General features: G+C 35.3%; 2 protein-coding genes across 2 annotated transcripts; both read left to right on the top strand.

Annotated features, from left to right (window-relative positions):
- Positions 1 to 3,725: 3,725 nt before the first annotated feature.
- Positions 3,726 to 6,118, top strand: LOC110813236 (uncharacterized). The gene is made up of 2 exons (XM_022040278.2): positions 3,726 to 3,878; positions 4,757 to 6,118. Exon 2 carries the CDS (start codon positions 5,023 to 5,025, stop codon positions 5,851 to 5,853), a length of 831 nt encoding a protein of 276 aa, XP_021895970.1. The 5' UTR covers positions 3,726 to 3,878; positions 4,757 to 5,022; the 3' UTR covers positions 5,854 to 6,118.
- Positions 6,119 to 25,858: 19,740 nt separating this feature from the next.
- LOC148270370 (uncharacterized) lies at positions 25,859 to 27,276 on the top strand. Its single transcript, XM_088221666.1, has one exon. The coding sequence runs from the start codon at positions 25,876 to 25,878 to the stop codon at positions 26,806 to 26,808; it is 933 nt and encodes a 310-aa protein (XP_088077792.1). The 5' UTR covers positions 25,859 to 25,875; the 3' UTR covers positions 26,809 to 27,276.
- The last annotated feature ends 406 nt before the right edge of the window (positions 27,277 to 27,682 follow it).

Here is a 27,682-nt window from a genome sequence, read left to right as displayed (position 1 = left end):
ATATGAGAAACCGTCTCAAAGTAGAAATGGTAGCTGTAGGTACCTGTTGCTTGCTATTAGAGACCAGTCATCAGATGGATCTTTTAAACACTTTTTACGTTCCTTCAATTTCTAAAAATTTAATTTCATTATCCAAATTAAATGTTGTTGGATATTCAATTTATTTTGATTGTAGAAAAGTAAGTTAAGTATTTAATTTAATGACAGTTAGTTCTGGTATTTTATATAATAGTTTATATAAATTTGCTTGCATAATGAATTTCCACAAGTTTTAGTTACCTTGTATTCAAATATTGGATCAAAATGTGGCTTAATTAATGAAAATTCTTTATTCTTGTGGCATAAAAGACTATGGCATATCTCTAGGAAAAGAATTGAGAGATTAGTGAATGATAGAATTTTGTAAAATTTTGACTTCACTAATTTCCAAGTATATATAAATTGGATAAAAGGAAAGCATACTAAACATACAAATAAATGTGCCACAAGAAGTAATGAGTTTCTCAAGATAATTCATACGGACATTTGCGGACCACTTTTGCATTCCTTATTTCACTAGAGAGAGATAACTTATCACCTTTGTAGATGATCTATCTAGGTATGGTTATGTATATCTAATGCACAATAAGTCTTAAGCCATTGACATCTTTAAAGTGTACATTACAGAGGTTGAGAGATAATTAAATAAAAAGATTAAGGTTGTGAAATCTTATTGAGGTAGTGAATTCTATTGTAGATATGATGAGTCAGGACAAAATTCTAGAAAAACATGGCATTCGTGCTCAATACACAATGTCAGGTACACCACAGCATAATGGTATTGTTGAAAGGCATAATTGTACTTTAATAGAAATGGTTACGAGTATGATGAGCTATTCTTCTGTACCTATTTCTTTATGGGGTGAAACCTTAAAGACTGCAATGTATATCTTGAATAGAGTTCCTAGTAAGGCAATATTTGCAACTCCTTTTAAGTTGTGGACTGGTAAGAAACCAAGTTTAAGACATTTGCATATATGAGGTTGTCCAATGGATGCAAGAATCTTCAATCCTCATTAAAGAAAATTTAGATTCAATGACAAATTATGAATATTTTATTGGTTATCAAGATAAATCCAAAGGTTATAGATTGTACTGTCCTAACTATAGTACGAGAATAGTTGAAACTGGTAATGCCAAATTCTTAGAAAATTACGAAATCAATGGGAGTAAACCAAGAAAAGTAGATCCTGAAGAAATAAGAGTGGATATCCCAGCACCATTTTTGCTTCAAGAGACAACTCTTACTCATCTTTCTCAACAAGTTATAGAACATAAGTTACATAATAGAAATTGTTCATTGCCACAAGAAGGTGTCGTCATTTAAAATGTCATAGAACAACCTCAATCAATACCTTTGAGATCTCAAAGGGAAAAAAAATCTGCTATATAAGATTATTATGTAGTATATGTACAAGAATCTAGTTTTGATGTTGGGTTAAGAACATATCTGGTTACGTTTTCATAAGCCATGAAAAGTGATGATTCTAATAAATAGATAGAAGTTATGAAAGAAGAGTTAAAGTCTATACACCATAACAATGTCTGGGATCTTGTCGAATTGTTTGATAATTGTAAAATTATTTGTTGTAAATGAGTCTTCAAGACTAAACACGATGTTAAAAATAGTATCGAACGATATAAAGCTAGACTAGTGGTCAAAGATTTTACTCAAAAGGAATGTATAGATTATAGAGATACTTTTTCTCCAGTTTCTAAAAAGGATTCACTTAGAATCATTATGGCACTTATAGTACATTTACATTTAGAGTTACATCGAATGGGTGTGAAAACTACTTTCTTGAATAGAAATTTGGATGAAGATATCTATATGGATAAACCTGAAGGGTTCACAAAGAAAGGAAAAAAACAATTAATTTACAAATTAAAGAAATCCATTTATGATCTTAAACTAGCTTCCAAACAATTGTATATAAAGTTTAATAATACTATTACATCTTTTGGATTTCATGAAAACATTATTGATCAGTATATATATATATATATGAAAATTAGTGGGAGCAAGTTTATATTTCTGACACTATATATGGATGATATTTTGCTAGCTAGTAGTGATTTTGGTTTGTTATACGAAACTAATAAATATCTCTCTAAAAACTTTTAGATGGTTGATATGGGTGAGACAATTTATGTTATTGGAATAGAAATCTTCATATATCGTTCTCAATGATTATTAGGTTTGTCTCAAAAAGGATATATTAACCGAGTTTTGGAGAGATTCAATATACAGTTATATTCAAATAGTGTTGCACCAATCCTTAAGAGTGACAAATTAAGTAAAAGTCAGCACCCAATAAATGACTTAGAAAGGGAACGAATGAAGAACATTCCTTATGCATCTGCTGTGGGAAGTTTAATGTACACTCAAACCTGTACTAGATCAGATATCAGCTATGCTGTTAGAATGTTAGAAAGATATCAAAGTGATCTAAGAATTGAACACTAAAAAGCTGCAAAGAAAGTTATGAGGTATCTTTAAGGGACTCAAATTATGGTAGTTGTCGTGATAGCTTAAAGTCTATTTCAGGTTTGGTCTTTATGCTAGCAAATGAGACAATTTCATGGAAGAGTGTAAAGCAGTCTATTATTGCCTCATCCACAATGGAGGCTGAGTTTATAGCATGTTTTGAAGCCTCAACTCATGCTTTGTGGTTGCAAAATTTCATTTCAGGACCTGGTGTTGTTGACTCTATTATTAAGCCGGTGAGAATATTTTGTGATAATACTGCATCTGTTTTCTTCTCTAAAAATGACAAATATTCTAGTGAATCCAAACACATACACTTAAAATATTTAGTTGTTAGAGAAAGAGTCTAGAAACAACAAGTGTCGGTTGAAAATATTAGTACCACACTTATGATTGTTGATCCATTGACTAAAGGGTTACCTCCAAAGACATATGTAGAACATATTGTAAGGTTAAGTCTTTTAAGTAATTTATAATATGACAATGGATATTTTAATAGTTGAATAATTGACATTTTGCGCATTAAAGTTTGTTTTTATTATTTTCTGTTTTTAACCATGGGTGCACAATTTAGTATTTAATCAACAAGAAATGTTTTAGCAAGATAAATTATATAGGCTATTTTGGCATTATGGACCGAATTAGTAAAGGATATTGATTTGTGGTGCATAAAAAAAAATATATAACACTAAAGTCATGTGACTACTATAATTCATATTTATAATCTAAATTATTTTAATATTATGGTATAGTAATTTTGGAGATGACTTCCGCATAAAAATTTCTCACACAGATCCATATATTACTAAGGTTTATCAATCATATATAAATAAGTTAGTTATACATAATAATAAAAATTGCAAATCCTTTATTATATATATTTAAGGGTAAATGAGTAATGAACATATTATGTATGTCAAAGGAGACGATGGCGACTTAAAATTCGAGAATGAAATGGAATCTCCCCGACCAATTATGAGAATAAAAAAAAAAAAAAAGAAAAGAAAAGGAATATGGGCATGCTAATGTAGATTGGGCCCTTTCCATAATATGGGAAAGACGAACTGATGACCAATCTGCTTTTACATACAACTGGCCCATCAGACACAAAAGTCCATTTCCAGTTTGAAACGGTAGAAAGAAGATGTTACAAGGGAGTGGAGAAATAACCCTGGTGGAGGCGTTAGGATATAACAGCCTAATCCATGAATCCCCCAAACCTCGCCTTTAAAATAGGCACGCACCAACCTCATGCTTAACAAAAAGTCATGACAACTTCATTTTATCTGTCACTCCAATTAAATCTCATTTTCTCTCCTTTCTTCTTCCTCCTCTCTCGCCATTTCTCCAGGTAATTCTTTCTTCTTTTTCAATTTGTATTACTTGATTTTTCTCATCATCCCTAAACGCTTATTCGAATCTCTACCCAGAAACAGATTACTCTCCGTTCATATTATCTGTTTACTTTCTACCTGATTATAATAAATATCCTTGATTAAAACCCGCTCCATAAATTCAAGTTTTATGTGGTTCCAATATACGAATTATATATATTATACATTGAAGATGATTGTAGATTTTGTTTTTCCCACACACATATAAATATGACGGATATCTACACGCATGCAGTTTCGTCTTCTTCGGCTAACAAAGAAAAAAAAAACAAAACGTTTTTGTTTTTGTATATCTGGCATCCAGATATCTTTCTCTTCACTGCAGTCAACGTCTCTGGACGCCTACAAAACCTTCCCTTTATTATGATTTCTCCACCAATTAATTGCAATTTCTTTTTTTCCTTTTAATAAAGTTGAAACTTATTGTGTATGCTTTATTACATATAATGTTTGTACGTTTTATCATTCCCAACACTCTGTGCGTGTGTGTGTGTGTTTTTACATATGTGCAGTATTGAGAACCAATCTTATAATAATTACCATTTAAACTGTTTATCATAATCTTTGATGTACGGTGGATAATTTTAGAAAACATATTTACTACGTTATCCCGTACAATGCATGTATTAAAAAAAATTAATGAAAAACGTTAGAAGGCATATAATGAAGATTGTACGTTAATAGGGAAGATGTGGAGGCAACAGCTGGTGTTTAACATATATAACTGGCGCCATTGTAGAAGATAATCAAGTATTAGTAGTAGATTTTCCATTTAATTAATTAATTACAAATTAAGATAATCTTACATTTTGGTTAATTATATTTTCTTTTACAGGAAAAATGAATGAGATTGAAAATATCTCATCTTCTCCAACCCAAATATGCTATAAAATCCAATCTTGACGTCACACTTCTTAGCTGTCTCTGCTCTTCACGATAACACCCTCTCTGATTTTGATAAAAGAGACAGACTGTGCCACACTAACTCTCCCCCATGCAACTTTTAACTCTATAAATACAAAACCCGCTTTCTTCTTCTTCTTCCCCTTCCCCCTCCACCTTAAATCCATCCCTTACCAATAAAAGGAAAAAAAAAAAAAAATGCAGACTTCAAAACCAGTATCCTTCCAGACCCACAACCACCAACTGGGTCTTAAAGCTTTAACGGTCTGCCATGAAACAGACAACACCCACAATAACTCCTGCATCATGACCTCCGCCATGCTCTCACCGCCTGCATCTTTCTCTTCTTCGTTTCTGATGGGTGATTACATTGGCATGGAGAGCTGCTTCGACCTCAACCACAACCATGACGTCCATCAAACCTCACCCTCTTCTCCTCACCTTCACAAGGATACCGGGGGATCATCATATCGCGGCATGCGGGACAGACGGCCCAGAGGAAAGACAGAATTCCCGCCTCCCATCCCCTTGCTAGCCCGCACCGAGAATCTGACGTCTCACATGCCTTGGGTGCTCAGGAGGCACTACACCACCGACGGACGCCTGATCTTGACGGAAGAGAGGGTCAAACACCACGAGTACTTCCGTGCCCACAGATCCAACGGCCGCCTAACCTTGCAACTGGTTCCCTTGGAGCAAAACCAGGACGACGATGACTTCCCTTTTGACCCCGATGAAGAAGAAAATGAGGATGAGGCTGAAGAAGACGCAGAGAGAGAGAGTATAGAAGATCCTATAGCATGGAACATGGAAGAGGAGGGTGAAAATTCAATGGGGGCCGAGGTGGAAGAACTAGAAAAGAAGATGAAAAAAATGGGGGGATGTGATAATAATTCAGGGGCGGGTGAGGGTTCAATAGAGAAGGGAGGGAATAACAACCTAAATGGATCAGCAGGGAAGTGCTTGAGCTACAACAATGGTTATGTGCTTGGGATGGCTGTGCCAGCAATAAGGCCTGTTCAAATATAAAGGTTGAATTTTTTTTTTTTTGTGGTTGTTTTTGTTTTTGTTTGTTTGGAATATGAGTTGGGTAGAAAGAGTGTACAGGCTTAATCAATAAATTAGGCTTGGGACGTGTCTGTAATTTACTCATGTTATTTGTGTTGGGTTGGTGTGCAATCCTTCTCCTTACGACCACCCTCGTGGTTAGGGTTAATTTGGTTTTTTGGAGGGGTCGGACTGCACACGGCGTTAACACCAAATTTTACCCAGTAATCTCTTTCTAATCATTTAATTTCCTTGTCAAATTAGAATTAGATCGTTCTTATCTTCCCCTTATTTTTCTTTTTTAAGAAATAAAATCAAATTCAAACTCAAACTTAATTGTAATATCTGAATTTCCCTTAAATACATTGTTCATGTTTTAAAGATGATAAAACTGATTTTACTTGTTCTTATTTATGTATATATATATATATATATATATATATATAAAGTTTATAAAACGTGTTGGGATTTATATATAAATCTAGGCAATAATATAATTAGCTAGTTAAGTAAGACGTTTCAAATTCAATAAGATCACATGCATGGAACCTGAAAACAAGGTTCGGTCTCTTACAATCAAATATTTTATAGCTTTTTTACTTGTCAAAGTCAGATATTTATTATATTAAAAAATAATCAATAATTAAAATATTTTTTATACATAAAATACATATTATATCTTATGTGAAATTTTATGTGATTAGAAATAATTACGTAGTCTAGTCTTTTTTACATAGCTAATGCATTAACTGTAGTAGTAATATTTAATGGATAAAAATTATTACACACATGTGTGTGTGTGTGTATATATATATATATATATATTTTACAAAAAGAATAAAACTTAGTATAAAAAACAGTTTGAATATTTGAAATAATATAAAAATTAATTTAATATTACATGTGAAAATGAAAATAGTTCAGACATGTTAAAAAATATATATTTTTTTTTTTGGTCCCTATCTGTTGGAGTATACATTTTGGTCATGCATTTTCTGTTGCCCATCACCTGAGTTTCATTTATAAATTAATAGTTTCAGTAATGATCAATTCTACTTATATATATAATACTAAGTACATGGTTATATGGAACAAAAAAAATTAATTTTATTTAGGAAGCTGTCTCCCAAGTTAAGTCAAACACAATAAAGCATGACTGAAGTTCAGTTATCAATTTATTGAAGTATATGGTAAAAATTAGTTAAGAAATTTAGTAAATAATTTTAAACAAATATGAAGGAGAATGTGAAGAGTGAGAGAGGAGAATTTCCAAGAAGTGGCCAGTCGAGTTCTTCCAGATCAATTATGAGTAACATAAGAACAATGTTCTAATCATTAATTTTTTATTACTTTATTCAAAATATGAAAATTTGTTAATATATAAATGGATTACCATAATTAAATTAAATTTTAGGAGGATTAATTTTTTTTCACATGGAAACTAGCTTTTTGTTAATATATATATATATATATATAGGAAATCATGATCTGTAATGCAGCTGGGTATAAATATGAATATGATGGAGGTGGAATACAGCTAGGCAGCCATCCATCTCATTCCGCCTCTTCCTCAGTCCTCGCCCACTGCCACTCATTCTAGTTTTTGCAGCTGGCCGGTGCGTCTACCAATGCTCCGCCTCAACAGCCCAACCCCACTGTGTATTAGCACAGAATAATGAGTATTCGATTGGGGTACCCTCGTCATCATTGTTGGATTTTCGGCTTGAGGGCTGTTTGCATTTCGGTGGAGAAGGATGTAACACCCCAACTTCGGTATGAGACACAATTCTTATTCTTATTATTTTTTTATAATAAATTCATAAAATATATATATATCATTTTAAAATTTTAACATACAATTTAATATTTTATGTGATATATACAATAATTATATATATAAAATATGATATTAAAATTTAAAATTTAATAAAATAAAGTAAAATCTTTTAAATATGCACAAAATATACATAAATAGAAATTCTTTCACAGGCTCTACTCGTCCAGCAACGGTTCTGACTCTTTTTTTTTTTTTCTCTAAAAATATCATGATAAAATTTAATGAGTTTCACCAACTCAATGAGTATTTCTGATCTTCCAACCCAAATAAGATTTCATGAAAAAACACACAATATGAGACAAATACAATAGTAATATTTTCAATGCAAAATTTATTTATTATTTTCACTATTTTCTAACATAGAATTTACTTATTGAATGCAATTATTTCGCACATTCTAATTTCACATGTTTTTTCAATCAAATTCCTCAATTACACTCGAAAATTATTTATAACCTCGAAGTATTACCACATATCCTCGAAAAAATATATATTCACTCGAATATCATTCATACTCTCAAAGTATAATAACATACACTCGAAATGTCATTTCTAAGGTTTTATCGCGCGATGCCGTTTATGTCGTCATCGAGGAGAGTTGAAATAGATTCCTCTATCGTATAGATATTACACACATAAAATCTTACAATAGTCACAACAGTTACGTTTGTTAGGTGACCCACATTCACAAACATCTATCTACGTTTGGAGTAGGTTCTATGTAACGGCCCCGGAAATATTAAAATGAAATAAGTATTTAAATATATCAAATGCGGAAGCGAGATCAAAATTTCAGTTAACATCCCTTACACGAAAAACCAAAAACGTACTTAAAATATAAAAGATTAAACTAACTAAGAGAGAAACTCGAAAATAAAACTATGAGTATGACTACAGAGTCTCTAGGCATCCCCTTCGTCGTCCTCCTGCGGAACGGGCTCGGGAACCATGTCTTCCTGATCTGAAATGGTTAAATAAGGAGTGAGCTACACTAGCCCAGTAAGAACATCACGATATCTCACCGTCACGGAGGTAAAGGTGGGTAGAAAAACACAAAAGACCAATGGAGCATAATTTACAACAAATCCTTTTATTTATGATAAAACCTTTACCATCCACTTACCTCGGTGGAATTTATGAAAACAATATAAGAAAAACAATAACATTATCATAATCATGGAATAATATAAGCTGTAAAACATAACACTTATCACGCCTCTTGTAATTCAATCATTGTACAACATATCTTTTTCTCATTTACCAGCCTACTAGTATCCGTGGGGGTCCATAGGGGTTCCGCTACCCGTTAACCTTTAACATTCATAATCAGTTTCCAGGGCCGTCCCCATACCCCGTCCGGTATGGGCGCCAAAACCATGAACCTCAATACCCCGTCCGGTATGAGGGTGAAACGGGCCGTCCCCATACCCCGTCCGGTATGGGCGCCAAAACCATAAACCTCAATACCCCGTCCGGTATGAGGGTGAAACGGGCCGTCCCCATACCCCGTCCGGTATGGGCGCCAAAACCATAAGATCTCCATACCCCGTCCGGTATGTGAGACCACAATCCCGGTAGGGTTCCCTACGGACCCGGTCCGTCCACCATCTCCCAGGATATCTAGTCAGGCTGACCCCCATAATACAATTATCAGTCTACACAATCTTTCATTTTCCTTTTCCTCAGTCAGCATCATCAATTCACATACAAACAAGCAAAACAGTAATTCATGCCAAACAGACAACATACAGTATCAGTTTTTCAGTCATTCAGCCCATGATTAATAAAAACGTAGTATATGCACACAAATCTGTAAAATGAACACATCAAACCTCATTTTGCATTTAAAGCTGTAAACAGGCCAAATAACAGTAAATCGCCAATCACACTAGACTCGGGCTCCATTAGCCACCTTAAGCAATTTCACACATTCGTTAATTCAAAAAATACCGTTTTATCATTTTGAACTTTAATACCGTGATAGGAAATAGGGTGAGGGGTCCTTACTTGTTTTCGGGATCCGAATACGATTCACAGTGCGCCTGCAGGCCGTCCCTAATTTTTCCTGAATTTTTCCCGGGGAACTGAAACACACTAACAGTACCTGCACGTGTTCCAAAAAAAAACCCAAATTAGGCCCAGGGCCTCTTTCGGCCCAAATCGCAACTCCGGCACGGCGGCTCCGCCGTGCTCCGGCGACGGCGCCGCCGCTGGCGGCGGCGAGTCGCCTCGGGTTGGCTGTTTTCGGCCGAATTCGGCCACACTCGCATCGGTCCTTGTGAGAAAACAACCCTAGGGCCCTCGGGGGGCCAAAAAATCACGGAAAAACGGAGCTTACCGGCGGCGGCGCTCTCGGGTGCGGCGGCTCTCCGGCGAGGTTCGTGTTTTGGTGATTCGGCTCCGGTCAACCTGTAGAGAAAAGAATGGTGATCACGGTGATATAAAAATTGCATCGAACGGAGGCCGGGAAGGGCCTCGTCGGAGGCAAAAACTGAGAGGGGGCGCGGCGGCGCCGCTGGGCTTCGGCCGCGTATTCCGGCCGTTTGGCCGGGATTTCGGCTTCGATTTGGCCATAGGAGGAATCAGTGGGGAAAAACGAGTCGGGGGTATGAAATTTACCTCGATCGGCGGTCGGAAATTTCCCCGGTGCGGCGGCGAGTGGCGGCGGGTGGCGGCGGTCGGCCTCTGGTTCGTCTTCTCCGGCGAGCGGCTGGCGGCTAGGGTTTGTGGTCTGGTGTGGGGGTTCTATTTATAACCCCTTGCCTTTTGATCACAGCCGTTCATTTCGTTTTAATCTGGGCCGTTCGTTTTTGATTGAATCTGGGCCGTCCGTGCGATTGAATCTGGGCCGTTCGATCGCGCGATTGATCTGGGCCGTCGGATCGCACCCACGCGGATCGCCAACGTGGCTCCTTTTGGAGTGACGCGGTCTTGCCACGTGGCAGGCCCTGGTTGGCCGGGACTGCTGACCGGGCCTGCTGACGTGGCTGCTGACGTGGCCGCCCTTTTTTTTTTTTTTTTTTTTTTTTTTTCCTTTCCGGGTGCTACATTCTAAGCTCTATCCATGTGCATCATGCCCGCAGCACTTCCGCCCCCCACACATATTCTCCTCCTCGATTCAAACTAAACGAGAACGTATTCAAGGTCCATACCTTATTCACTCAGATCCTCTCATCTTCAAATTCTTATTTACTTCCCTTTTATTCTAATTTTCTCTTAAATTTTGTTTAAATTAATTGTTTCGTAACCATAATCATTTCCCTTATATTTTTATTCATTTTCTTCCGTTATTTATTTTCTTTTTCTCAACCTTATGCTTTATTGGTGATTTCCTTTAAATTTAAATTTTATTTCTTATCATCAGTTTAGGTATTCCTCAGTCTTCGATCTTCTGGTCTCCATCTCCTCATAAATTCCAAACAGGTTAGGGTTTACTCGTTATAAGTCCGGGTTCTATTTTTCATCAAGAAATCAAGTCACTATCTATTCTATGTTTAAAACACACAGAAAATTAATAAAATATATGCATAAATTCAAAATCCTAATCTAGGTTCATAATCAAAAATACTTACAACTCCTTTGCGCAACGACCTTCCTAAATTTTCTCGAACGTCCTGTTTCATGGTACAGACACACGACATAGATTAATTAATGCAATTTAAATATTAAACAAAGGCTAAATTCAACCAAAATCACATATTCCAATAACAACCCGATGGGATGCTCGGCTCACCGTGTAAGGGTGAGCAATCTTCTCTCTAACATTCTTTGTTTCCAAACCTAGGGGTATCGGATTCCTGTACCCAAGGAAGACTCCTTAGTTTTTGAGTGGAGGAGTGACTAGGCTGAGCTCACGCGGCTAGCTCGACACTGATCAGTTGCCCCTGTCGCCTTACACCTAAAATAATCACAAATAAAGGCTTACATGCGCTGGTGCGATTCGAGTTTGGGTTCAACTCCAGATGGTCTTCTTGGTTCCCCATGACTCCCCTTGTTTACTTTGAAGTTTAGACAACGGAGTTCACACCTACATACCAATTAGTGCGAAATAGGAAAAGGGATTTAAGGAAAATAAAGATGAAAAGTTAAAAAGGATGAAACTTACCTTTTTTTGCTTCGGTTTCCACCATCACATGGTGCTTCTCGGCCCAATTTCCATTCTTTCCTCTTTCCTTCGGCTTGGGCTATGCATTCTCCTTTTCTCTCCCTCCCGATTTTGACTCTTTCATTCTCTCATTTCCTCTTCTCTTGTCACCCTCTTCCTTTCCTTTTTTTCTCTCTTCTACTCCGCTCGACCTCCTCTTGGTTCACCTACTCGAACTCAGCTCTCTCCTCCTCTCTCTCTTTTTCGGCTTCTCTTCTCAAAATGAAGAAAAAACCCTAAAATTTTCTTTATATACTCGTCTCCCTGGCTGTTGGATCTTACAAGGCTCGATCTGGGCCGTTTAACTTGAATAAAATCTCATTTGTTGGATCCCTCAAACAGTTCGATCAGGATTGTCCATCTCCTGATTTCTTTTTGCCCCCTTCCACTTCCATTTAATTTTGTTTTTATCCCCTTTTTTCTTACATGTTTTCATTTAGGTCATTGAAATTAATAAAAACCCCTAAATTTTTAAAATTCCTTTCATTTAGACCTTAATCTCAATTTATTTATTTGTTTACATCTTTTTAATTTATTTGGGGTCCAGATATTACAAAGGGCCATATAAATATTGTAGGTAGCTTTCACATATTAAATCAACCTTCTACGCCTATGATTTTTGTTTGTCTTTTTCATGAATTGTCTTGTACTGATTATTTCATCTTACTTAATAAATAAATAAATTATCCATTCTATTTAGTTCGGTTGAGAGAATGGGTAATTAATTTTGTAACCGTAAGTATATAATCTATTTATTTAATTATAAAATGTTTATCAGTGCTTAGAATAAATTTTTATACTTAATAATGTTTTAATTTATGCTGTTTTTACTTTTTTATTAAAAAAATCTCTATTCAAATTTATCTTTTTTGTTTATTTGATATTTTAATTTATTTAGTTAAAAAGTATGTATTTAAATGACTAGTAAATTTTGTTTCAATATATAATTTTTTAAATTTTATTTGAATTTATGCTTATGGAAAATATTTAACATTAAATGACTTAAAGATTATTGATGAACGAATACGCAAGTGCACAAAATTGTTCAAGTACTAAAGTAATAAGTAGAATATTATTCTATAGGGATTATATATCAAGTACTAAAATTTTAAAAAATTATACTATTATCTAAAAATTAAAATTAAATTTTATTAAAAAAAATCAAAGTAAAATAATTAAATTGAGAGAAACTATCAATGTAAACGTATTAGAGTAATTGATTTCATATAAATTTTTGATACACTCGAATTTTAATATCACAATCATTTTAATGCAGTTTATAATGATTGAATTATCCTAATATATTCTCAGTTTCCTTCTCATTATTCCCTATGTCTATCAATTAACAACTGCTAACATTTTATAATAATCGTTAATTTGATTCAATTAAATATGTATAACTCAATTTCTCTACGTTAACTCGACTATATTACTCTCATTCAAATTGCAATTAACGCTTAACAATATAGTATAATTAATGAAATTTCACTCTCGCTACTCTAAAATTATCAATCACAAATAAAGTTGTGAGTTGATAAAATTTCACAACCGCATTCAGTTCAATATTATTAAATTACAACTAAAATAAAGCTGGAAATTAAACCTTAGATGTTCCTTCGATTTAGACTATATCAATCACTCCGACAAAAAAAATTTAACCGGACATATTAGATTAAGCAATAACAATTATACTTAAAAAAATATAATAATCTAATAATCAAAAATAAATTTATAAAAAATTTCAACAACTAGCACTCAGTTTCATCATAAAGAATTCTAAAAATTTATATCAAACAATATGTCATTAAAAATTTAATAATTATATTACTTGATTAATTTTTCTCAATTTTTCTCACTTTTTTGCTTTTGTGTTTGGAGTCGCACTGAATCTATACTTCTCCACCAACGCTTTCGTCTTCACCACTTCAGATTATACTTTCAAATCAGCTCGCTCTGCTGCTATAATTTTGCTTTACAATCTTTTTTACTCTCTATAAATCTTGTAGAGACCCAGAACTTAAAGAAAAATAAATTCATAAATTAAATACATAAGCGATTAATTGAGTTAAAATTTACATTCCTTACACAATAATTTTAAATGTCCAATAGAGCTACATGAATGTTCATTCTAAAAGACAAATGAAAATTAAAGAAATAAAATGAAAAACGAATAATTAAGCATCTTAGGACAACCTTCACTTGCACTTCTGGATACTGCACTACTTACAACTCTATTGCTGATCAAGATATGAATCTTGATCTTCTTGATCTGAAATAGTTAATGAAATGACGAGTTATACTGACTCAGTAAGAATATCATACTACTCACATATACGAAAAACTAAAGATTAGTAAAAAAATCATAAAAATAACTAATGGAGCTCTTATTTTATTTAAATACATTTGAAACTTGAATACATTTGTTTAATACTTACCATAACAAGTTTTCTAAAAACAACCTATGAAGACTTATATCCATATCATTTTTCACTTTCACGCATAAGAGAACGAGAAACAATAACTTTTATTTCTTACATACTTACTGGTATCCCTGGGATCTATAGGCGTGTCCCTCCTACTCGTGAACCCAATATCTAATTTTACAATTGATCGGTCTTCCTCATACCTCGTCCAGAAATGGATGCTAAATATTCTATCGTCTCAATACTCCGTTCGATATGAGGGTAAACCATATCTCTCAAACCTTTTTGGTAAGGGACTTCCCAACCTTATCCGACTGAGATAACGTTCACAATAGAATTTTTTATATACCGAGTCCGTCTGCTTTTTTCCTAGGTAACCAGCAAGTCTTTCACATACAAATTTTCATCAACAAACAACCAACAAACTCATATTAATATCTCATATCACATTCATAGATCAATTAAACTACAATCATTCTAACAATATGTAACCAAAATAACCAGATAAGTTGATAAAACTATTGAACTATAAATTAAGAACATATACTATACGAAAATCAAGCAAGTAGGACAGTACAAGAAAATAAACAAGAAATCAAGACAATTGTGAACTAACCAGTTCTGCCTCTACTAGTAACCTGTAATTATTTTTAGAGTTTTCTAATTTTTCACAAAAATACAAAATTATACATCGTTAAGCCTCAATTTTTCATAACGGAGAATAAAGTGAGGGATCCTTACCTGAATTGGCGCTTCGAGACGTCGAGTTGTCTACTACACCTCCTAACATATACCGATTTTCTTGATTTTTTTCTGTGAAATTCAAAACACTCGTCACATACCTAAAAATATTCCAAAATTTCCAAAATCAGTATTCAAAACTTATTATGGTCAATTTTGGAGTTTCGGCACAACGGTGACGCTGTGCTCCGACGTCGGGTCCGCTGCCCACGGCGGCGGTTCGCCTCGGCCTAGCCAGTTTTGGCCAATTTTGGCCGATTTTGGCTAGTTTTGACCGTATCCCTACAGAAAACACATTAAGGGCCTCAATTGACTAGGAAATAAAAAAGATCCAAACCTACTGGTGGGGGAGGGGGACCTCTAGGTACGATGGCTTCGCGATCCTTCTCCGCAGTTGTGGTTCTTTTTTCGGCTACCTTACACGAAAAAGGACGGTGAACACAATAATTAAAAAATCATGTGAAATGGCAATTGAGAAATGGCTCATCGGAGGAATTTTAGAGTTTTAGCCGCAGCGGCTCTTTCGAGCTTTACCCTCGATTTTTGACTCACCCGTCGTTCCTCTTATTCTGATTTGACCATAGGGGTACTCGGAATTGAATTTCGAGTGGATAGGAGAAATTTTTATCTTTTTTAGTAGTCGGCGGTGGCTCCAATACGACGGCGGTCAGCAGTCGGTCTCCTTCTCCTGCGTCTGATTCTTCTTCTTCGCGGGGGCTGGCTGCTAAGGTTTAGATTTTCGTGTGGTGCGAAATATTTATAACCATCTCGCGTTGATCTGGGTCATCCATCGCAATCGATCTCGTTCGTTTGACCGCAGTTAAAGAAGAAATGAATCTGAATCATTCATGCGATTGATCTCGACCGTCCGATCATGCCTAAGGGAGAAATGAATCTGGACCTTCCACGCGTGCGGGATCAATCTTGGGTCGTCCGATCACAGGGCACATGGATCGCCAGTGTGGTCTCATGTCTTGCCACACGACGTGCTCCAGTTCGTCAAGGCTGCTGACTAGGCAGTCCTACGTGATCAAATTTTTTTTATTTGCACTTTGACCTCCTGTTTCTGATTTTTCTTTTAAAAACATCCTCATAACCCAAATTTTCACTATTTTTTCCCAAAATTATTTTCAATCTCATCCTTAATTTATTTTTTCTCAAAATTCTACTTAAATAAAAATAAAATAAATTAATCGATTATTTTAAATTAATAATTAAAAAACAAAAAAATTTATCTTGGGTCGTTCTTCGGGCTCGGGTACTATAACTCACCCCTTAAGAAAATTTAGTCTCTTAAATTGGTCACTCTCCCACTTAGTCGAACAATTGGGGGTACTGAGCCCTTAAGCTTGATTCCAGTTCTCAGGTGGCCTCTTCTTGCATATGGTTTTGCCATAAGACCTTGATGAATGAAATTTTTCGGTTGCGATGTACTCTACTCTTCTGGTGTACAATGTCTATTTGTACCTCCTCATATGATAGATCATCGTAGAGTAAAAGGGGCTCGTGGGACAGAATATGTGAGGGTTCTAGATTGTACTTGCATAACATAGATACGTGGAACACATTATGAATTTTGGATAGCCCTAAAGGTAGTGTCAGTCTGTAGGCAGCCGTACCAATCTGGTATAAGATCTCAAATGTTCTGATGAACCAAGGATTTAATTTTTTCCTTTTGTCAAAGCTACTGATCCCTTTGAAATAAATGACCATAAGAGACACTCGGTTACCTTTCTCAAATTTTGGATCCCTCCTCCAGGAGTCCGCATAACTTTTCTGTCTGCTCTGAGCTGTCTGGATGTTCTTCATGATCTTAACAATCTTGTCTGTACTCTCCTCCATAATATATGGGCTAAATAATTTTCTATCACCCACCTCTTCCCCACAGATCGGCGATCTGCATGGGCAGCACACAATGCCTCGTATAGAGCAATGTCAATACTTGTCTAGTAGCTATTATTTTAGGCGAACTCTATCAGAGGTAGATAATCATTCTAATGGCCCCCAAAGTCTAGAACACAAGTTTGGAGCATATCTTCCAGTATGCGAATAGTCATCTCTGATTGTCTATCGGTTTGAGGGTAAAATACAGTGCTAAGAGACAGCTTCGTTCTCATGTCTTACTGAAAATTAGACCAAAATCGAGAAGTGAACCTGGAGTTTCTGTCGGATACCATTGACACTAGAACTTCATGTAACCTAATTATCTCTCGGATATACATTCTTGCTAACTTATCTAATGGGTCGGTCATTTTGATAACCAAGAAGTGAAAAGACTTAGTGAGTCGGTCGACAATTACCCAAATGACATCATGTCCTAAGTGTACCTTAGACAACTATGTTATGAAATCCATTGTGATATATTCCTACTTTCACTCCAGGAACGGTAATGGCTGAAGTAACCTGTCTGGGCGTTGATGTTCTACCTTAACTTGTTGGCATACTAGACACTTAGAAATAAAGTCGGCTACCTCTCTTTTCATCTCACTCCACCAAAATTGGAGTCGCATACTTTTATACATATTAGTACTTCAATGATGTATGACGAACTTAGAGTTGTGAGTCTCTGTCATGATATCCCTTTTTAATTTACTATCATCTAGAACACACACCATGTCCTGAAACTTGAGCAATTCATCAGCAGAGACTCAAAATTTTAGATATACTCCCTATTCTACATCTTTCTTAAGGGCGGTTATGGTGGAATCGGTTAATTGGGCTTCTCTTATTTTTTAGATAAATTCGGGAGGACAATCAAGTGGGTCAAGCATGCAACTCTCTTTAAGTCCTAAAGTTATATTTGTTGTGCAGCCTCTATTACCCTGTATTTAAAAACCATTATGTGAGCTAACATACCTGTACTTTTTCTGTTGAATGCGTCAGCTACTACATTGCCCTTGCCTAGGTGATACAAGATATTATAATCATAATTCTTGAGGAGCTCTATCCAACACCTCTGACGCATGTTCAGATCATTCTAAATGAATATGTGCTTCAAACTCTTATGGTCAGTAAAAATCTTAAAAGTCTCATCATACAGGTAGTGGCACTAGGTCTTCAAGGCGTGGATAATGATGGCAAGTTCTAAATCGTGGGTGGGATAATTTTTCTTATTACTCTTCAACTGCCTGAACCCATAGGCTATGACCTTGTCATGCTGTATCAGAACACAACCTAACCCTAGGTATGAGGTATCACTGTACACTGTATATCCACATGTTCCACTCAGTATGGCCAACACGGGTGTAATAATTAACCACTTCTTGAGTTCTATAAAGCTCATTTCGTAATTTACATTTCATTCAAACTTAACATTCTTCTTTGTTATCTGGGCCAAAGAAATGGCTAGGCTACAAAATTCTTCTACAAACCTACGATAATAACCTATCATTCCTAGAAAGCTACAAATCTCCTTAACCAATGTCAATTTCTCTCATCTAAGCACTGCCTCAACTTTTTTGGGATTCACTGATACTTCATCCCTTGATATGATATGTCTTAGAAAGGTAGTCCACTCGAACCAGATGGGGCTTACTTAATTTTGCATATAGTTTCTTCTCCCTGAGAACCTGCAAAACTGAGTCAGGTAGTGAGCATGTTCCTCTCTACTCTTTGAATAAACTAGGATATCATTGATAAACACAATTACAAACTGATCTAAGAATTTTCTGAAAACTCTGTTCATCAAGTCCATAAAAATGGCCGGTGCATTGGTTAATCCAAATGGCATGACTAGGAACTTATAATGTCCGTACCTAGTTATGAAAGTCCTCTATCTTGATTTTTATCTAGTGGTAACCCGAATGTAAGTCTATTTTGGAGAATATCTGGGCACCCTGCAACTAGTTAAAAAGGTCATCAATTCTGGGGATGAGGTACTTGTTCTTTATCGTAACTCAGTTTAATCCCTTGTAGTCAATACATAATCGTAACGTCTCATCCCTTTTCCTTGCAAATATGACTCCAACACTTCAACTATGTCGAATGAACCAATTGTCTTGCAATTTATTGATATGTTTTCTCAGTTCTTCTATCTCAACACGGCTCATGCAGTAAAGGGCAATAGAGATAGGCTGGGTGTCAGACTAAAGCTCTATGATGAACTCAACTTTTCAGTCTACTAGCAATCGGGGTAGTTCATCAGAAAATGTATTCGAAAAGTCTCGAACTACTAGGATCTCTTGAATGCAAATTTCTTCCTTAGATTTACCTTGTATCACATCTAGATTGGCTTCATCATCCTGCTGAGTTAGGTTGTAAGCTTTGTCCTGGATATGATGTCTAACCTGGTTCTGATTCTGCGGATACTTTCTCGCGTCATGTTGGGTACTCCCACATATCGACAATTATTACTGAGACAATAGGAGGGTTGGGCCCATTATCTTTGTGTGGCAAGTCCTATTGTGTCCTGTTACTGAAACCTAATGAAGAGCTTGAGTCACTGGTCAAGGCCTCTTATTCTGTTGAATCGATGCGGTGAGTGCTGGTCTGCGGTATGAAACCAGAGATATGGGATTCCCCACTGCTAGAAGAAAGATATGAAGGTTCCTCTCCACTAGTTGTGCTTGCCCAGAATGGCTGAGTAGGTACTAAGCTCAAATACGTATAGTTGCTGTCTGACCTCAGGGCAGAGGCCCCGCTCGAACTTTCTTATCTTCCTACCCTCATCCATCATGCTCTCAAGGGAATATCGGCCCAACTCTAGGAACCTTCAAGCATACTTCGACACAGTCATCTCACCCTGAACTAGGTATGCAAACTTCATTTTCTTTAAATGTCGAAGGTGCTATGGGAGGTACTCTGCATTGAAAGCCATCAGAAACTGTTTTCAAGTGATTGGATTGGGCAGGGTGGCCTGCTTGAGCTGCAACCAGTGGTCTGCCTCTCCCACAAGCATGTAGGTGACAAGTACAACCTTCTATTTGGGAACCACTCCAAGAGTCGCGAAAACCTTTTTTTGTCTCAACTAACCAATACTCGGCCTCTTCAAAAGATTATGCACCTATAAAGATAGATGTGTTTAGTCTTTTGTACCTTTTAATGTAGTTTAGGACCATCATTGGTGGAATTGGGTCCCATAGAAGAGGAATTAAATTATGTTGGGGAGGGACCAGGTAGCCATGTGGTGGTGTCGGATGATACGGTGGAAGCACCGGGTTATACTGTGGCAGTACCAAATAATGCAGTGGAGGCACCAGATTATACTGTGTTGGTGCCTGATGGTATGATGGAGGAGCAGAGTTGTATCAAGATGGTACTGAAGCCTCTCATTGTAGGGGTGGCTTATACTATTGCAGTGGTGGAAGGTCAGATATCTCCCTCATCTCTTCCCTAGCCTGCTGGGCAGAGATGAGTGAGCCATCAACATCCTCTCGAAACAACTCATCTCGGGCTGCCTTGTTCAGTAGGAGTCATCATCTTCTTATGTCTTTGTACTTACTTTTCACAACGAAGGGTTAAGAATGATAGTTTGTATGTTAGTATTTTTAAGTCTTTGTGTAAGGAATGGTTTCGAAGAACGCAACTCTGATACCAACTATAGAAGCCCAGAACTTAAAGGAAAATAAATTCATAAATTAAATGGGGAAGCGATTAATAGAGTTAGAGTTTACATTCCTTACACAATAATTTTGAATGTCCAATAGGACTACAGGAATGTCTCTTCTAAAAGAAAAACGAAAATTAAAGAAATAAAATGAAAAACGAATAACTAAGCATCCTAGAACAACCTTCACTAACCTTCACAACACTCTTACTGATCGGGATTTGAATCTTTGTCCTCTTGATCTGAAATAGTTAATGAAATGGTAAGCTACACTAGCCTAGTAAAAATATCATACTAATCACAGATACAGAAAACTAAAGATTTGTTAAAAAATTAGAAAAACAACTAATAGAGCTCTTGTTTTATTTAAATACATTTGAAACTTGAAGATATTTATTTAATACTTATCATACCAAGTTTTTCAAAGATAACCTATAAAGACTCATATCCATATCATTTTCACTTTTACGCATAAGAGAACGAGAAACAATAATTTTCCTTTCTTACCTATTTACTGGTACCTTTGGGGGTCCATAGAGGTGTTTTCCCTACTCGTGAATCTAATATCCAATTTTACAATTGACCGGTCGTCCCCATACCCCGTTCGGTAATGAGCACCAAGTATTCTATCGCCTTGATACCCTGTCCGGTATGAGAGTAAACCATATCTCCCAAACTTTTCCGATAAGAGACTTTTCAGTCTCGTCAGACTGAAGTAATGTTCACGGTAAGGTTTCCTATGTACCGGGTCAGTCCACCATTTTCTTAGATAACTAGCAAGTCTTTCACATACAGATTTTCATCAACAAACTCATACAAATATCTCATATCACATTCACAGATCAATTAAACTATATTCATACTGAGGGTATATAATCAAAATAACAACATAAGTTGATAAGATTATTGAACTATAAATTAAGAACATGTACCATACAAAAATCAAGCAAGTAGGACAATATAGGAAAATAAACAGGAAATCAAGACAATTGTGAACTAGCTAGTTCTGGCTCCACTAGTAATATGTAAATATTTTTAGAGTTTTTTAATTTTTTACAAAATACAAAATTATACATTGTTAAGCCTTAATTTCTCGTAACGGAGAATAGGGTAGGAGATCCTTACTCGGATCAGTATTTTGAGATATCGAGCCGTCTACTATGTCTCCTAAGGGTTACGAAGTTCCTTGCATTTTTTTTATGAAATTCAAAAGACTCGTCACATACCTAAAAATACCCCAAAAATTCTAAAATCGGTGTTCAAAACTCATGGGTATTAATTTTCGGCTCACCCGCCGTCCCTTTTGCCTCGATTTAGTCACATGGGTATTCAGAATCAAATTTCAAGTGGGTAGGAAATTTTTTTACCTTTTTTGGCTATCGACAGTGGCTCTAGTGCGGCAGTCGGCGGTCGGCTTCCTTCTCCGACGTTTGGTTCTTCTTCTCAAGCGGGGGTTGGCGGCTAGGGTTTAGGTTCCCATGTGATGCTAAATATTTATAACTATCCCGCATTGATCTGGATCGTCTATCGTGATCGATCTCGTCCGTCCGATTGCGCATAAGGAAGAAATGAATCTATACTGTTCATCGCAATTGATTTCGACCGTCCGATCGTGTTTAAAGAAAAAATGAATCGAGGTCGTCTACACGCGCATGATCGATCCTGGGTCGTTCGATCGTGAGGCGTGTGGATCGCCAGTGTGGTTTCCCACGTGGCACCGACATCAGCATGCCTTGCTAGGCGACGCAATCCTGTTCATCGAGATTGTTGACTGGGCGACCACGTGGCCGAACTTTCTCTATTTGCATTTTGACATTTGCTTTCAATTTTTTTTTTTAAAACATCATCAGAACTTAAATTTTCACTTTTTTAAAAAAAAATTATTTTCAATATCGTCTTTAATTCATTTTTTTTTAATTTCAGTTAATTAAAAATAAAATAAATTAATTAATTATTTTAAATTAATAATTAAAAAATAAAAAATTTTGTTTCGGGGCTCGGGTATTATAGATCTGATTTTTTAATTTCGTCTCTTTCTGCAAGTTTATGCTTCACTCGCTAGCTGCTGCTTCTCTCTCTCTATTGCTGTTTTTCTTTTTATAGGCGAAAGGAAGAGAAGAGATACGGTTTCGCATACCTCCTCTTCCCTTTCTGGTCTCCATTTTTCCCTTTCAGCTCCTCCTTTTTTTGCTCTTTACATACATATCCGTCTCTTTTCGGTTCTACTTCTTTTTTTTTTTTTTTTTTATTCTTTAAAACGGCACCATTTTGATCATTGCTGGGTTCTGGTTCCCAGCTCTCAAAACGACATCTTTTGTGTGTTGGTTGCTACAGATCTAGGATTGAACTTTTATGGAAAGGGCTTTTTGGCTTCTTCTTATTTTCTTCTTCTTTTTTAGCGCTTTTTTTTTTTTCTCTTTTCTTTGCATTAAAATTTTACTAATTAATTTATTTTTTACTCAATATTTATTCAAAAATTCTTTCAAATTGAAGTAAAAAAAAATATTAAAAATATAATACATAAATTATTATAATATTTTTATATACATTGTTGATTTTTTATTTGAGTATATATAGATTGTACACATTTTTGTGTTTAAAATTGATATATTTGGTATTTATTATTTTATATATTTTTTACCGTCTTTTTTTATATTTATTTGTCAATCATATATTCATAAAATTTTGTGTGTGTGTCTGTGTGTGTGTGTATATATATATATATATATATATATATATTAGTAATTGCACCTCATGATTAATGGTTGGTAATTTTTATTATGATTTGACTAATTAGGCATCAATTATTCATTATGTTAGCGTATAAATTTAAAGTTACTTATAATTAAATTCTTATTTTGTACCCATTATACAAAGCATTTTATCGAAATGAATTGTAAAATACTACCAGTGGGATTAATTAATTCTAATTAATTTTGCAAAAAAATAAATCATGAAAGAGAAATTGGAAATATATCTATCAATATTTAAGAGTCTTCCATATAATTTGTCTCAATATTTGGTATAATATCTCGGATTAATAATTATGTGATCCAAAAATACTAAATTGTTAGTGTATATGAGGCCTCGTCTATGGCTTATATTTATATCCAGAATTAACCCAGAAAAAAAAAAAAAAAAACAGTAATAATAATCATCCCACCGGAACTTTTATAGGATGAATTAGTTTGAAGGGGCAATTTGGTAAATTGAGGGAAAAAGGGTCAAGGGACAACCTGTGGACGCTTCTATCGTAGTAAGGTGTCACACACGTGGTGATTAGCCACACAAGCGGACTTCCTTCACCTACCACGCGTAGCTCTGGGCAATTCATGACCACTCGTTTTGCACGTGGACCCACGTGAATAACTCGTTCCATTACGACCATCTGATTCATCCAACGGCTACTTGTAATGCCAGTTTTACTGCTAACCGTTACTTATTATCATGGATATATTAGCAAACCAGGCACCAGCTCACAGAGTCATAAAAATTAATCCTCTATGATCAGATCTACTCTTGCTTTTTTGGGTCTCTATGAGGAGTTCCATCAATCGTTGGCTAACACTCGGAGGAAAGACGTCACTCACGGTAACCAATTAAACATGCGATTCCATGTTATGTTTACAGAGAGAGAACCCACGTGATATCGCCAGGGCAGCGGTTTCGGGTTTGGTGGTACGAAATGACCATAAAGCCCCCTTGAGGAGGCCAAAACTATTCAAAATTAAATTCACACCCCACCCACGCCCATTGTTCTTTGGCTATAAGAAGGTCAGTCAATTGTATATTATATAGATATGAAATCAATGCACTGAGAGTAAAGGCATAGAGGAAGAACAATCATCTTCATGTAAATCCCTACCAAATTCACCTCGTAAGATATCTTTTTTCTTAAATTTTTTTTACTCTTGATTTCTAGCTAGCTATGGCAATTTCATTAACCCGGTTTTTATTTTCGATTTAGATTTACGTCGGAGTGACGATCGGCGATAAATTTCAGTAAATTTTGTGATCGAACACCTAAACTAATCATGATAAAGTAAGATCTTTCGTCTTTTTCGTTTTGACATTGATATTCTCGTTTTAACTTTTTTTTTTTTTTGGTTATTTTTTAAGTAAAAATTTCGAATATGTCCGTATAAACGATTGCGTGCAGTTTTTGAGTGATAATTGATAAACATAACTACATTATTTTCCAAAAGGGTTTTGTGAGTAATTAATAAATAATATTGTATTTTTTCTAGAGTTGCGGTGCTATTACTAATGATTAGTTAATACCCTAAAAAAAAATTTATGAAGGTATTTTTAATTTTTTAAATTATTTAAATTTAGTATTTTCATTTCTTTCCTCAAAAGTTTTAGATAAAACTAGGTTCTTAAGATTCAGAAAAATATAAATAATTTTTTAAAACTTAAAATTTTGTACGACATAACAAAGATAAAAGCAAAAATATGAAAATGATATCATAGAAAGACTACAAATTTTGAACTATACAATTAAATCAAATATAATGGTTACCAAAATCACTCGCAAATAAAAATCCATAAGAACAGAAGTATAATTAAATAAAAAACAACAAACAGTGAGATAAAATTGTATGTTTTTAATAAATAAATAAAAAACTCTTGATTTTGTATAGAATATAAGAAAAAGACATCTCAGTAATATCATATAACATAAGATTTAATTACTTAAATTTGATTTCTGCTCCCATCCAAACCTAAAAATGAATACTTTGATAATGTGACAGTAATTAATAAAAATTGTAAATAACTTTTTTAACTAAATGTTATAATATTTTTTTTTTGTATTTTTAAAAGTAAATAATATTTTATAAATTCTGATGATTTGTTTTTAATTAGATTAAAAAACAAGCTTTTTTTTTTTTATATTTTACCGCAGAGAACTCTACGCGCTAAAATTTAAAAAAAAAAATTATAAATTAACTTTATTTCATAAATCAAGAGGCTCTGATGTAATAGTTATAAAATAATTTGCTAGTTTATTATGTTAATTAATTACTGGTATTAGAACAGTAATATAGTTGTTCTCATGAAGGATTATCTTTCAATATACCCACGTGTTGAAGAATGCATGTGCAAGGTACAATATAAAGATGTCAATCCGCGTGTACATTTTACCCTTGGATATATATATATATATATATATATATATATATAGAGTCTAATACTTATCAAGTTCCCACTGATACACCTATGATTAACAGTAATAAATCTGATTGGTTTTCTTTTTAATTTTCTCATTCTTCCCAGTTGCAGGTATGATCTGACTGGTTTAAAGAAAAAGCAGATGACGTCTGCATTTATGGGTTCATCAATTGGTAGGGTTAAATCTATGATCTCAAATCTTGCTGGTGGAATTATGTTGCGGGCAGAAGAAGCCGGCGGTGCCATTCAAATCCGAAAACAAAAACCAAGACTTCCAGAACTTGGCTTAAAAACCCTAATGTACCCACAAGAAGAATCTCCTGATCATCATGCTCCTTTGCCCATCCACTCCTACATGATATCATCTTCTAAAACACCTTCCTCTTCTTTGTTTCGATCACTGAGCGAGTCTTCATCATACTCCTCCTGGACGTCGGCGCTGGAAGATTTGATTGGAACTGAGAGTGGGGTTTACATCAGCTCATTAAATGATAGTTTAGTCATGGAAGTACAAGAGTACCCTTCATCATCATCATCGTCTTCTTCTTCTAAGCGAAACCGCGTGAAGCAGAGCAGTAATGGTGAAATGGCAAGAGAATACCCACCTCCAATTCCTCTTCTAGCGCGGACTGGGAATTTGGCAGGACACATGCCCTGGGTTTTAATAAGACATTATGATAATGGAAAGCTGAGACTTAACGTGGAGAAAGTGAAGCATCATGAGTATATCGAAGCTCACAGGGAAGACAACCGTTTGGTCTTGAATCTTGTCTCCATGGACGACACCATCAGAGATTACCCACTTGTTTGTGATCAGACAATCGACGTTAGCTATGAAGAAGATGAAGCTGCAGAAAGATCAATGTCAGTGTGGTCGAATGAGACTAGTTTTGCTTCGTCTGTGCCCAAGTGTTGTTTCGAGATCAGTGGAAGGGAAAGGTGTGGAGATTTACGCAAATGTTTCACTTATGCAGGCTCGGCATTATCAGAATCTGGCATGTTTTGCAGTAACCAAGAACAATCTCGTACTATGCCCGTCTATATTTCTCCTCCGACAACAACAAAAGTCATGTAATCATTTCTTTACAACTGATCAGTTTAATGGATGAATACATCTTTGGGAATCACTGGATGCATTAAGGTTTACCTGGAACTAGCAATACAAATTCAATGTGCAATCCTTATGATAATGTACTGGTTATTTTGTTGCTCGATCAGTTTCTCATGTTTTGCTCACTGCCGTTTGGTCTTTCAACCTCTTAAATTTCTAGACGGTATACATATACATCAAAATCATTATTGCACCTGAATATATGTGTATAGAATAATATATATACCCAAGTTCTTTGGTTAAGCTTTTCTACAAAATCTACAACTCTTCGTTTCACGTGGGTTTTTGTCCTCCTCTGCCGTGCAGTGCTAGTGTCTATTTTTCAGCATATAAAACAGGAGCCGGCGGCTTCCGGTCAAAGCCCAGCACTTTACTTTCTCAAGGTTCGTTTGATGCCCAATTAAGCCCAATATGGGGAGAGAGGTGCAGGAGCATGTTAAGTCCAATTAATTAGATCTTCAAAAGATATAATTAATTATCAGAAGTTATTTCTATTTGAATACTGATTACAAACCGAAGGTAGAAAGTTGAATTTGTTTTAAATTGTAATTTCGTATAATAGGAATATATAAAATTTTTAACAAAAATAACATTTCAACTAATTTTAAATCAATTAGTCATCTAATTCCTGGAGATGGACAGAGAACGAATTGGTAATCCACATTTCTTGAACCATCTGCCTATTGCTTGCTTAATGATCTACCTTATGCTTTTGTTGTTTCGTAATTCCCAGTAATCCACGTATAGCACTCATCCTGGAAGGTCATTCAATTTCTAGTCTTGTGATTTTTTTCTGCTATTGCACTATACTGGATTTGCCACTTCTTGTGCCATTACA

This window comes from Carica papaya, chromosome 1 (assembly GCF_054855325.1).
Source record: "Carica papaya isolate Zhongbai chromosome 1, ASM5485532v1, whole genome shotgun sequence".
In the NCBI taxonomy this organism is placed as follows: Eukaryota; Viridiplantae; Streptophyta; class Magnoliopsida; order Brassicales; family Caricaceae; genus Carica; species Carica papaya.
The sequence above is the reverse complement of the archived record's forward strand: the minus strand, read 5'-3'. Positions and strand labels throughout refer to the sequence as shown.